The sequence below is a fragment of the Rutilus rutilus genome (assembly GCF_951802725.1).
Source record: "Rutilus rutilus genome assembly, chromosome: 12".
Lineage (NCBI taxonomy): Eukaryota > Metazoa > Chordata > Actinopteri > Cypriniformes > Leuciscidae > Rutilus > Rutilus rutilus.
This window is the reverse complement of record NC_140217.1, coordinates 22,682,619-22,696,751: the sequence shown is the minus strand read 5'-3', so window position 1 is coordinate 22,696,751 and position 14,133 is coordinate 22,682,619. Positions and strand designations below refer to the sequence as shown.

General features: G+C 35.8%; 1 protein-coding gene across 1 annotated transcript in view; it reads right to left on the bottom strand.

Annotated features, from left to right (window-relative positions):
- Nucleotides 1–12,677, bottom strand: part of LOC311300924 (uncharacterized protein) — a 123,284-nt gene extending 110,607 nt beyond the window's left edge. The window contains exon 1 of the mRNA XM_084425598.1: nt 12,290–12,677. Coding sequence (XP_084281724.1) covers nt 12,290–12,356 — 67 coding nt within the window. The 5' untranslated portion in view covers nt 12,357–12,677. The remainder of the gene's footprint in view (nt 1–12,289) is intronic.
- Nucleotides 12,678–14,133: the final 1,456 nt, after the last annotated feature.

The following is a 14,133-nucleotide window of genomic DNA, read 5'->3' as shown; positions in this document are numbered from 1 at the left end:
CAGTCAATGTGTTATTGTAAAATAGAAATAGAATAGAAACAATAAATAGAAACATTTAGTTGTTGTAGCACAAAATGTCAAATATTAAAAGAGGGGTAAGATGGCCCCTATACTGGGGTCTAATTTATATTTTTACTTCAAAATAAAAAACTATAAATTTTACTCCACAAACATAAAAACATGAATGTCTCAGCAAGTTGCTCATTAACAAATAAAATACTTTGATATTCAACAATATCGATCACTTTTTTTTTTTTTTTGTCAAAACGGTTTCGGCTGACTAAATCTCACAAATGTTGAAATTCAGATGAAATGGCAAAATTACAAATAGCGTAGCAAATCATCAAAAGTCATCTATGGTCAGGAGATAAAAAAGGTGAGTGGGGGAGTCATCATGCCCCAACCAACCCTTTATAGGCCTATACATGTGTGAGTATGAGAGTGAGTATACTGTAGTGTATACATTTACATACTTCACAGAGAGATGCATCATCTAATTGGCCCTGAGCAATTCATGTCCTTCCCTAAAACATCAATTAAAGATGGAGTCTTGAGTGATGACATTCCCTTTATTAATCTTATCATGTGTCATAACCTGCTCTCTTGGCTGCAGAACAGCATCATTTGGACACATATTAAAGCTGGCTGTTGTAAAAAAAAAAAAAAAAAAAGGTATTACCTCATGGCCTAAATGAGTATGTAGTATGTTGGTGAAGAAAAAATAGCAGAATCTAGGTTCAAAAATATTATATTTATAAATTGTTATAGCATTCAGAAATCATTTCTCCTGCTAATATTAAAGTGGTGTTTAAGGGAAGCAGCAGGGTTCAATTCACCACAGGCAGTTCTAGCCTGGGGATTGCTTGATTGTGAAATATCCCTTCAACTCCTCCTCTCTTCTCAGCCTTAAACGGACCTCATCATGATCTCTTAGGGAAGTTCCTACACATGCACTGACACAGGCTGGGCAGGACTGCTGCTTTTTAGCATTCTGTATTTTCCAGTCATCTCTTCTCATTTCCTGCCCTCAAATGAGTGTGCAGAAAAAAAAAGAAAAAAAAAATCCTTTATTGGTTCTCAGTACCAATTCAGTTCAACTAAAATGTGTCTACACAACAAGTACAGCCAGGGAAGAGTTATAGGTTTCACAGGAATTTCATCAGCTTTTCAAGCAAACAAACATACAAAGACACACGGTAAAAAAAGGCCCTTGCAAAGCCCTGTCCATGTCTCACAAATTCCATGTGATTAAGTAACATAGAGATTGAGTGTGTGTGTGTTTAAGAGAGAGAGAGAGCATGAGAGAGAAAATAAAACAGTGAGTCCAGAGATGTAATAAAGGCAAAGATTGTCCCTCAGGGAATCATGGTTGTGTGCGACCAATATGCTCTATATTTCTTCTTCGCTGTCTTCTATCATCACTTTAATCCCCAAAATTACCAACAAAGCCTTTCTTGAAATTTGAGCGTATTTTCCATGATACAATCATATAATATATGGCGAGGACAGAAATGAACATGGCTGAGCTCAGAGTAAATATTTGAGGTTTGTTTTTCAGCTGTTTTATAACACTGAGTGTGACTGGAGATGGAACAGAATTTGGGTCGAAATGGAGGCCTTGTGGGTCCCTGGCAAATCTAAGGAGATAATATTTGACAAATTAAATTTCATCACACAATGTTGGGGTGGAGCTTTATGAGACAACTTAAGTGGTATTAGTTAAATTAAATGGGAACTCATAAAATATAAATAAACTCATTTATATTCATTATTTAATGCTTTTAAAAAGACCAGTAATGTGTTTATTTACATACATGAAATATTATAATATATTATAATGTATATATTTATTTTAATAAGTAATCATCATTCTATTACGGGTTTGAGTCAAAAACATAAAAACTGACACCAAACATTAAATTATTTTATTAATGATTTCATAATTAATTTAATTTGTGAGATGACAGAGCAGCATTTTATAGAATGATAGATATTCAGATATTCAGATATAGATATTCAGAATGATAGTGTATATTATGGTTCAAACCATTGCTTACTCAAATAAAAACATGTATTTTATAAATAATATATTATTTAATGATTCATGTATTTTCATACATATTCATTAACGTAAATACATTAGTCTTTTTAAAAGCATTATGTAATGAATGTTTATATACAGTATAATGAGTTCCTATATATAGCAGACACACTTATCCCTCCATAAGCACATCCAACACTTGAAACAACATACATACACAATATCAGCCCCAGGAGTGTTCACCAAATGACTGCCCACAGCACTGCCTCTGATGTAACTGAACATCTAATGGGCATAAAAGGTGTCAGAAAGCAAGCTACCATCATCTTCACCTCTAGCCTGAGGCGCCACTGCTATAATAGTAATCAAGTCTTTGATTCAGCCTTACATTTTCCAGCTCACATGCCTTTCGATTATCTGCTCAGACCAGGGGCTTTGAAGCCCAAACTTGAACCCATGGCTCTGTTTCCTCTGTGGGAGACAACCTGTCATCAGAGCACTCGTCTCAAGCTCTCATAAAGCGCTGTCTCAGGGCCTGCTGTCTCTCTCAGCTCAGCTCTCGATGAACACTGTTGCCTCGGGTCTGCAGATAGACCCTCGCTGGGCACCAAATCCTTTTAATTACATGTACAGGCTTTGATTGGGATCTTCTCGTTCCTTTGTAAGCAGTTATTGTTACTGACCAGGCAAACGTGGCTATCTGTGCTCCTTTAGATGTCTACAGTCATAAGACATATTACCGGTTCCTCACAATGCTTCCTTTCATCCTAATTCTGTCAAACCAGGGTTGAACCAGACTTATAATGCGGCAAGAGTGCTTTGCCGCTACAGGCTAGAGACTGTGTGTGAAATTTAAGCTGTTCAAGAAGATTTTAGACAGTTATTTCCCTACAGGCATGGTGGTCATTTGTGGTTGATTTTGTGTGTTTGTGCATGTGTTAAACATGAGATACCACACAGCCTTTATAAAAGGACAAAGGGAGTGTGTAACAGTCTGAGGATGAAACTGACAATACATTAAATGAAATGTACTATTAGCATTGTTTATTTGCATTGTATTGTGCATTTGCATTAGTGTTGTTTTAGCACCTCATTGACTAAAGGAACCATTCCATATCAGCTAACAGCAAAGATATGCCCATAAAATATAAAAAGGTTTTCTTTTTTTTTTTTTTTTATTACAAATTATCCAACATCCATCCTCTAACTGGGCAATGGGGCAATTAGATGATTTAGCAGACTACCACTATCTGCTATGCTAAAAGTGTACAGAATTGTTGTCAAATGCAGAAAGTGTGCATGACTACATTGTTATAATATATTTTCTCCATTATTTAATCATCATTTGATGAATTACTGCTGCTGTGTAAAAGAAAATGTACACAAACAGGCAATAATTAATATAAACATTATTATAAAATATCAATGAATGTAAAATATCAAATATATACAGGGGCTTCAGAAAGTATTCAGATCCTTTTTTCCCACAGTTTTTTATGTTGCAGCCTGGTGCTAAAATGCTTTTAAATGCAAAGCAAATAATAATAATAATAATAATGAACAATATTTAAAAAGCACACATTGCAGACACATTCAGACCCTTAACTCATTACTTGGTTGTAGCATATTTGGCAGCAAAGCCAACCCAATCTCACGGCAATTCTCACTCGTACAAATTTGTACGAATTGGTCGTGAGACAGCGTTGGCAAAACATATTGCAGCATATTTGGCAGACTTGGCCTCACTGTACTATACTATACTATACAATTATAAACAAGCAAACATTTTATAAAAGTAATATTTTAACAAAACATATATATTTTTTAAAAGTTAATATAAATATACCTGTATATTATTTAGATTTTTTTTTTAATTATTAAAAAAAGACATATATTCTTTTTAATTTGAAATAATTGTCACGTCGAATGTCCAAAGATGATGATGTGATGAAAACAGATGAAAATTGTAGTGTGACTTATTAAATAAAAGTAACCCAAAGCAAAGCAGGTGGACCAAACATGAGAAAACACAAACGTAACAGCGTAAACAACACGATACCAGACAATGAACTGATGAAACTGGAGGGCTTAAATACACAGGGTGATGAACTCACTGATGAACAGGTGTGAACTAGGCTAATTAATCAATAACTATAGAAACAAATCAAGAGCGGGACAATGGAAGAAAGGAAAACAGGGAACTTTGGGTATGTTTCATGACAGCGATGAACTAAAATGAACAACGGTGAACTTTTTCCTTTGCGTTTTTCACGTACAGATGACACCATTGTCAAAGCGATCCCTGTTGACACTGATCAGCGAAAATGACTAAAATCGCTGTACTCTTCTACCAGGCCAGTAGGTGGCAATGTCACTTTGTAAAGAAACACTACACGCCTGTAGACTGAAGATGTAACATGCATGTGCATGACGTAACCGTTTACACAAATTTGTGTTTTTATAGTTTAGGAACGGGATTGTTTTCAAAAACTTGGACGTTATGACCTGTTTTCAAAAGTTTGCGTTTTCAGGCCCCCGTAAATAAACGGCCAAAATACATAAAAAGTTTTCTGTTTTTAGTTGAAAATGGTGTAGTGTAAATGGCCCCTAAGGAAGTACAAACTAAAAGTTCATGAAAACGCAAGCAAACAATCAGACTACATGGATATTCATTAATGCACAAGTAAAACCAGCAGCGGCGGTTTCTTCATTAGGGCGATTGGGCGACGCACTACCAAAGTGTGAAAGAGACTTTTTCAATCACAATCTCATTCAACCACAGAGTTACGCTAGCAGTCACTCACTGTTGTTCTGCCTCTGGATATAGTCCAATCAGCGCCAAGTCACGGTCTGTGGAGTACCGCCTCTTTTTGGGCGATTTCACTATGGCCGAAAATCGCCCAGAGTCTTCCCATAGACTTACATTCAAAGATTTTTTTTTTCGAACTGCAGGCACTGCAATGCATTCTCTATGGGTTCTGGGAGGGCTCGCACTAACGTGCTTTCGTCATCAAACGTAAACTTCACTTGTGCAGCGATTGGTTGAAACAAATATACCTCTAATAATATTTATCCATAAGCTGAAGTGACATCCAATAATTTCCTCAGTGCATAACTTACATTTCACGGACATATTCTCCATCTGTAAATGTTAGAAAGTCAATATTTCCAGCTTGTTGTCATGAGCTAAACCTCCGTGAACGAGCGCCGCCGCGTGCATGCGCGCCAAACAGACGGAGAGCAATAGAATAGGAGCGCAATTATTCTGACTAAAATATACATTAGCACTAAATTATAAATATATTTAGCTAAAATATTTGTTGTTGAATATTTGTTGTTGTTGGTGAACATAAATGTGCTAGAGATTTTCAAACCTACATGTGTATTTTTATGATATTAGCTTTGTTTTTATTTATTTTTATTTTAAGTTTAGTAAATTTAACTACTTCTTTAAAAAGCATTATTTTGTTTTTAGATTGTAATGTTGCAATGTTAGAATGTAATGTGATTTGACCCCTTTTTTGGATAGACTGCAGATAGACAGCAAGGTTTCACTATGTTTGTTTTTATAACCTTCAATATTGTTTGTAGGGATGCTAAATAATTAAAAAATAAAATTAAATACAGGTTTTTTTTTAATTCAAATAGAAAAATAATAATTAAATACTCAGATTATACCATTACATCGCCATTTAGCCCAAAAATTCAGATTTATTTGGCAATTGGCTATTTCCCAACCCTACCGGCTGAAGTTTTAGCTAAACTTTAGGCTAATGATATCTACATTATCACTGTTAAATTGTTATTTAACAATTAGCCTACATTCAGTCCTGGATTAATAATTCAGTTTGTTGAGCCCCCCCAAAATTTTTTAGCACCAGCCGCCACTGAAAACCAGTCTGGTTTTCCACTGCCCACAACTTTAGTTAATTCACATCTGAGAGTTTTGAGAGTAAGAACAGAAATGGTCTTCAACAGCTACAAACCTGTGTGAGTTTGAGTATGTACAAGGTGTTTAAGAAAGTCTCCCTAGTCCCCATCACAGCAGAGTTGACTGACACTCCTCCATCTTTCACTGTCTGTCTCAGCATTTCCAACCATCACACTCTGTCTCTTCCATTACCTCGATCTGCCTCTCAGTTTGTCTCTATCACTCTATTTGAATTAAACACATTCTTTTCTCTTTCACAAATTGCAGTGATGCTTGTATACGGATTAGTTAGAATAATTAAAATTGATTTTAAGCGCCTCAGTATTGAATTCCAAATGAAAAATACATTTTCACATGTGATGAGAGTTTAAAGACAGCTTCAGATTGTTCGCTTTCCACTGCCCTATTCATCTGCACTTAAAATTAATGGAACATTTATGTTTGAAATACACAACACATTTTCTATATGGTGAATTCTCAGGTCAATGCTGGATGTCACAGTAAAACTGCAGATACAGAACAGAATGAAGTGAAGATGTGGTACAGTACAACAGCGCAGGTTAAATGAGAGGAGGACTGTGGGTAATTCACTCATGAACATATCAGGTCACCTTCACCAATTATTTCCTCTCCCCAAACAATGCAGTTATCTCTCTCTCTCTCTTTCTCTCTCTCTTTCTCTCTCTCTTTCTCTCTCTCTCTCTCTCTCTCTCTCTCTCTCTCTCTCTCTCTCTCTCTCTCTCTCTCTCTCTCTCTCTCTCTCTCTCTCTCTCTCTCTCTCTCTCTCTCTCTCTCTCTCAGTTCAGGATGCATTCTCTTATTACCATCATTATGGCAAGCCCCGGGGCACTTCTCACACGTTGCAAAATAGACTCATCTAAGCAGCTCCAGAAAACAATGGAGCAGCATTGAAAAATAAACAAGTCGCGAGTCAATCGGCATACAGCTGACAAACATGTCTACAGCGATCCATGGCTCCTATAATTAACTGTCAACTGTCTCAGTCTCTGTATGTGTAGCCTCATAATACAAGGTTAGCAATGAACTAACTGGATGAAGTCAGTCTCCAAACACCTTGTGACAGGGAACAAAACTTCCCGATGGATGTCAGTGCTGTTACTCTGTTTGTATTACACAAGTAGAGAGGGAGAAAGAGATATGCTAGCATGTTGAACACTCATTTTGATGTTCCTTTTCATACTTTATGCACCCAGCTGAAGGTACTGCGATAAGTTTTGTCAGAAGTGTAGAATATTTATGACTGCAAAGAGACTTAAAATAGCACCTCTTTTAAGCATTTTGGTGTTTCTTTTTAGGCCAGTGACAAGTTCTTACAAGTGGAAAGGAAAAACATACAGAGTAAGCTTTCTGGTAGATATACCGCTACAGCTTCCTGTGGTTGGAAGTTTTTCGATAATCAGTCAAACTTTGACAAACTGTCAAAGGATGTCACCCCCACTTCAGGCTTACACATACATTTTTTTTTTTTTTAAATCCACTTTCAGGGTAGGTATCGTTTTGACAGTAAAAATCCATGATATTTACAGTAAAACAAACTGTCAGCTGTGGTTGCCAGAAATTTACAGTAAAAACAGATTTTAGTAAGGTAGGATCTGGAGCGACTTTACCAGCTCACAAGGTGCGTGGAAGCAAACAGTGATGTCTTGAGTTTTAGCTTAGCTTAGTTGTTAATTTTCTTTGTATGAGAAAATTAGCATGGAGCATGCTAATCTCAGCATGGAGATGTTTTCTTAAAATGTTCATGCATTGTGTCTGTTGTGTATCCTAAAGAAAGCAAGCCCAAACGCATTCGTAATGTTTAGAATTTATTAAAGATCCCCTAACCACAAATGTTGCTGGATTCCCTTTTTTGCACAGGATTTACAGATTTAACTTAAATTTACAGTAAAATGTTACTATACCAACCACTAATATCTGTTTTGTACCTTTGTAATATACTGAAAACCACCAAAAACAGGTGGTGATGAGAAAGTCACATGATGAATCAAAGATCATCACAAGCAGCTTTCCCACAAGCTGAGAAGGTAAATACTAATATATAAAAGGTGCACAGTGTGTAACGTATGTTCTGTTCTGTTCTGTTTTGTTTAATTGTATTTTGGTTCTGTTTTCCCTGTTCCTGTTTGCCTGTGTTCCCTGTCATTGTAAGTTGACGGGGGTGCGTTCCACTTTGATATACATTTGCAAACTTCCCTAAGCACTTCCCGTGGGGGGAATCTCTGCCACCATTTTGAAGTGAGTTCCACTTTGGCTGCGTTCCACTCCAAATTTTTATGTCCTTAACTCGCAAACTTCCCTCCGTCTCATTCACTCGGATGTGCGTCATTGCTTACGTTGCACGAGTGCCCACTACTGGCGGAACTCATGCATAAGGTTTAAATGGAACGCACTAAGCCCTTGCTCACTTGGAATTCACTATAGAGAATACCATTCTATATGCATATACGTTTTTGGAGAAAATATATAAAATCCTATAGGTGTATGAGCTGCTGGAGAAAAATAAAATTACAAAAATAAAATAATATAGTATAAACTTTGACTGTGAACATAAGGTAGCTAAACGTATTATGTGATTACATCTCAAAATAATTAATATATCATGCACTATTATGAGATTAATGCTCAAAATAATTAATATATCATACACTTCAGTTAAACGTGATCTGCTGTGACATCACAGTTAAGTTGAATTGTGGGATATAGAGCAGCTATCTGAGTAGACTGAGTAGAAGTTTGCGAGTGCCTGTCTAAAAGTGGAGTGGAGCGCAGCCCTTGTCAAGTGGAAGTTTGTGTGGATAGGCCCTCATGAAGATCGAGAGAGGACAGGCCTGGACTTTTTGGTTTTGTTTGTTTGTTTGTTTTATTATATGTGACAGCAGTCCCGCCTCCTTCTTCCCACAACATCTAACTTTGCTACAGCTCCCTTGGGTACTGATTACGTTCACCTGTAGTTCATTTCATTTCCTCATTACCTCTACTTGTGTATTTAAAGGGATAGTTTCATCTAAATAAATTTTCATCATTTACTTAACCTCAAGTTGTTCCAAATCTGTACTAGTTTCTTTGTTCTGTTGAACACAAAAGAAGATATTTTGAAGAATGTTGGTAAATAGACAGTTGATGGTAGCCATTGACTTCCATAGTAGAAAAAAAAAAAACACTAAGGAAGTTAATGGCTACAGTCAACTGTCTGGTTTCCAACATTCTTCAAAATATCATCGTTTGTGTTCAACAGAGGAAAGAAACTCATACAGGTTTGGAGCAACATGAGGATGAGGACATGGTGACAGAAACTGTATCTATCCCTTTAAGCCCTTATATCTCCTTGGGGTTTTGTCTTGTAATATAAAGTGGTATTTTCGGTTATTGTTTCTCATTCCTGTTCCTGTATTTTCCTGATTGTCAGTTTATTAAATACTATATATTGTATTCGCCATGTTTACCGACCAGCAGATTAATACACATTATCATTCACACAAATACTACACACCATCATGGTAACACACATTTCACTAAATGTCACACAATGTACATGAACTCATTAGAAATAACTACGAAGAACCAGTTATTTAAACGAAAATACAACAAATGTGAAGTGCCACGCGGGGAATTCTGGGAATGTCAATTTACTGTTTTTCACTGACTTTTCACTTCCAAAACCTTGAAATGTAACAGTATTTTACTATAAAATTACATTAAAGTTATTCTACGTATAAAGTATCAGTATAACCTGTTAATTTTCGGTGATAACTATAAAAAACTATAAATTAATTTTAAAATTAATCATACTTTTTTTTTTTTTATTAATCATCGATCAAACTATCTTTACTATCTTGACACATTGACCCTATTTTGGGTAAATATTGCAGTTAATTTGAAATTGTAATTGGCATATTGTAATTAATTTGATTTTGATGTTTTTAAATGATTAACAAGTCCACAATAATGTCATATTGATATCATATTCCCTATTAAGTTGACATACAATAAATAAAACATTTTTTTTTCACAATTAGGCAATTTTATGTTATACATTATTTAAATTCTTTCAAATATGTAAACTGACTGAATACCAGTATAGCCCAACAATCTATAATCGTTTGTGTTATTGATTTGGACAAATCGAACGGAAACAGCTTAAGACTGGAACTTGCAAGAACAGTCTCAGATGTGCATTAAAACCCCAAAATGGCCCAATCGAGGGAAACTTTCGATTCAATTATCAGTGATGTTGTTAATGGCCCCATTAGAAAAAGAATAATGGCAAATTAGGCAACTGCGGGTGAGGAATGGATTGTGTGACAGCCATCTGGCGAGAACAGGAGGCAAAAAAGCACAAAAAGGAAAAAACACCATGGCCAGCAGAACCACCCAAACATGGGTCCGGACCTCCACCATATGGCTACATTCATCTTGCGTCTAAAAATGTGGCATCTACGTCAAAATTCCCTCTCTGTACTGACACAAAATACGCCTCTGAAAAAATACTCTTTTTTGTATACACTTTTCAAAGGCCTACTATTCTCAATTATCAGTAGTGACACCAGACAATAACTGACTTTATTAGAAAATATTTGAGCTTTCACTTTACAAGGCAAATTTTTCTCCCCTCCGTCAGCAGGCAACGTCGATTGTGCAATCCTGTTAATTTGTTCCAAATCATGGAGATTAAAACCACAGAGTGTTGGATCAAGCACAACACGAGTTTCAAAATGTTGACAACACTTTGCCAAAGAGTGCAATTTCCAGCAATTTCAGTAGGAAACAACCTACACAGGAAGCACGTTCTAACAAAAATGGTGGATTGTCCAGTGATAGTCTCAGTGTTTCAGGGTATTATTTCAGGAAGCTCTGAGTCGGAGCACAAAAGATATTTGCAAACAATAAAATATTTGACTCCAAGGAGAAGAGAATGTAAAATCTCAAAAGGGATGTTGTTGCTCAAATAGGCAGTTTTGTATGACTAATATATGATGAAGCATTGTTTTGCGTCACAGTCCAGTCAAATGTGATGTGTGGAAAACATTGCTTTCACTCCTATAGGATTTCAAAAGTCCCAACTAGTTTATTTCACCTTAAAAGAAAACGAGCTATTACAGTATTTAAATTAGAGGAATCAAATAACCGCTCTCAAATACAGAAGATGATTAAATGGACAAAATGAATGAATCTATTAATGAATGCATCTGTAATTTCCCCTCTTTCGATGTTTCTTTTAATTAAGGCTTTCATTACTATGTTTAGCAGTCAAGCTAATAATTAGAGAATTGATTTGATTTGCGATTGATATGGTTTTCACTAGCTATGGATTAGCAGGTTTAGATAAGCTAGCGCAATCAGTCTGAGCATTAACATTAATGATATTCATGAATTTCGAAATTTCATCATATTTCACACCCCAAAGCTGTGATTTTTGAGCATGTGAGGATATAGCTTATTACACATATTAATTTGGTTTTGTAGTTTCGGCTGGTGCCAAGACCACCTTTTCTACTTCACCTAGTTTGGTTTTTTATATAATGCTTTCACCATTTGTAAATATTACACTTAAAAAATATATAATCGGACAGTTTACTACCAAGAGCATGGCTGACATTAGCAGATGGAAATCCAAAATATAAAATTTTGTCACCAAATAAATTGTGTTGTAAGGATATCCTAATGAAGGGATTACATTTTCCAACCTAGACTGTGAATGGTGTATTGCTATTTTATCATTTATACGTATTATATACATACTATTATAGGTTTATTAATATTTAGAATTAGCTTTTATATTTTCAATTTAATTTTAGTATTTTAATATATGTATTCAGCTTTAATTTATTTTTGTAGCAATTTTAGCCCTTCAGTGTACTTTTTTTTTATTTTAGTTAGTTTTTTTAAGTGTAAGTTTTTACCTAATATTATACATTTAATTTGAGTTAATAATAACAACACTGGAGTGGTGGTCTCATCATGCCCTTGAAAATGAGAGGACAGGCATCACAAAGCACAAGAATGTGCTGAGTTTGCTGAATGACACCCCATGCTTGTTCACACGATGTACGTTTGCATTTACATTTGTTTAGCAGTGAGGTCATTGCATTTCCTGCAGATACCCCTGTGCTTTGACTACACATGTTTATATAGAGAATTAAATGATGCAAGTTGAATTAACAGGATGTTTTACCTGAATCTGTCGCCAGTTTAAAAATGCACTCACTTAAATTCATATCAAGACCCCCATCCAAAAGACAGTGAAACATTAGAACCGAGGGGGAAAAATGTAAAAAAGAACCATGAAGACTACATACCTGCGATATTAACACTGACAGTATTTGTATACGTGTTATTTGAGAGAATCTCATATCCTTTTTCCATTCTTTCTCAGTGAAGTTTTTGCTGCCTGTGTGACTCCTCCCAAGAACTTTTTAAATCTGCAAAGAGTTTCACTTTCTCTCTTCCCTTTTGAAATGCCCCCTTCTCCCTCACACGGCAGATTACATCCAGACGATATGTCCCGGACACACACGGACAGTGACGGATGGTGGAATCCCACAGAAGTATCTTTTAACAGCTTCTTCTACAGTTCAGCTCTGGGCCAAAATCTACCCAGCTGTGCTCCTCTGTTTTTGTTTATTCAGGAAGTATCCCAAACAGGAGCCAATCACAGCACTTCTCTTTCTTTAAATGATCCCGCCTACTTTTACTCTTCTCTCTGCATTTGTTTTGAAATCCTACCACATATATTTGAATTCATTTCATTTTTACTTTCTGTATTGTTTGAGGGTTAAAAAGAGGCCTGTTGGGGTTTGGATGGAAGGATGTGGTTGTATTTTTTTTGTACTCGTTTAGAGCATGTGGTTTTCTTGTGAATTTCTGATAAACTACTTGAATGAATCATGGCTTATATGGCAGATCTAGTTGTTTGCTTATTATATTAAATGCAATGCAATGCAAAGCATCTTGGGTATCTGAGAAAATATTTATATTATGTTATTTATATTACAGCTATGAATGCTTTGAAATACCTTTCTTTGTTATTTCTATAACGCATAGTCGACTGAAGCAAGCAGAGTTGAAGTGAACCCAAGTGCGGTTATATTTAACAATGGTGACAGTATAATAGAATCAAATGATGAATTGACTTAAACTTAACATGACTTGACTAACAGACTTGGTTACATCCAGACCCAAAGGACAATGGGAAAATGAGGGCTATAAATACACAAGGGCTGCATTTAACTCCACTTTTAGACATGCACTCGCAAACTTACCTAAGCTCTTCCCCTCTGGGAATCCACACCGCCATTTTGAAGTGCGTTCAATTTTGACAGGGGGATGAGTCTACTCAATATATACACTTCAGGCACACTTCAGGCAGATCCATATACCACAATTCAACACAATTGTGATGTCACAGCAGGTCGTGCTTAATTTACCCCCACCACACACAATCTAGGCCTAGGGTATGATAATAGAGTTATTTTGACATTTAACCACATTTTATTATTGTAGCTACTTTAAGCTGACTGTTTTTTTTGTTATAGTTTGTTTTGTTATTATTATTGCATAAACCTATAAGAAAAAAGATGCTATTAATAATAATAATTCAGCTCCATATTGGATTCCAAGTGATCAAGGACTTAGCGTGTTTCAGTTAAACACATTGCAAGGCCAGGGTTCCGGCAGTAGTGGGCACTTGTGCAACATAAGCAATGACGTTCAGTACATCCGAGTGAGAGAGATGGAGGGAAGTTAGCGAGGGAAGGGCATAAGAAAATGGACTTAAATGCAGCCAAGGTCACCTGAAAGCAATGGATACAATGACCCAATCAAAACATCCACATGACAAGATCACATGAGGAACAGGGGAATTGCGGGACAGAGCTATGACAAGCTCTGTAAATAATTATGTTGAGTTATTTATTAACAGATATCTCAACTTTAATTTCTAGGCAGTTCAAAACATAAAGTGATATTTCTACTTGTCAGGCAAATAGTATAATCAGAGTGAATCAAACGAACAAATATAATACAATATACAACACAATAATAAATAAAACCCCTTGACAATTACACCACATGAGGACCAAAAATAGTTTAATGTTGAGACATACTGAAGTGCCTCTTGATAAACATTAGGTTTTGACTGATG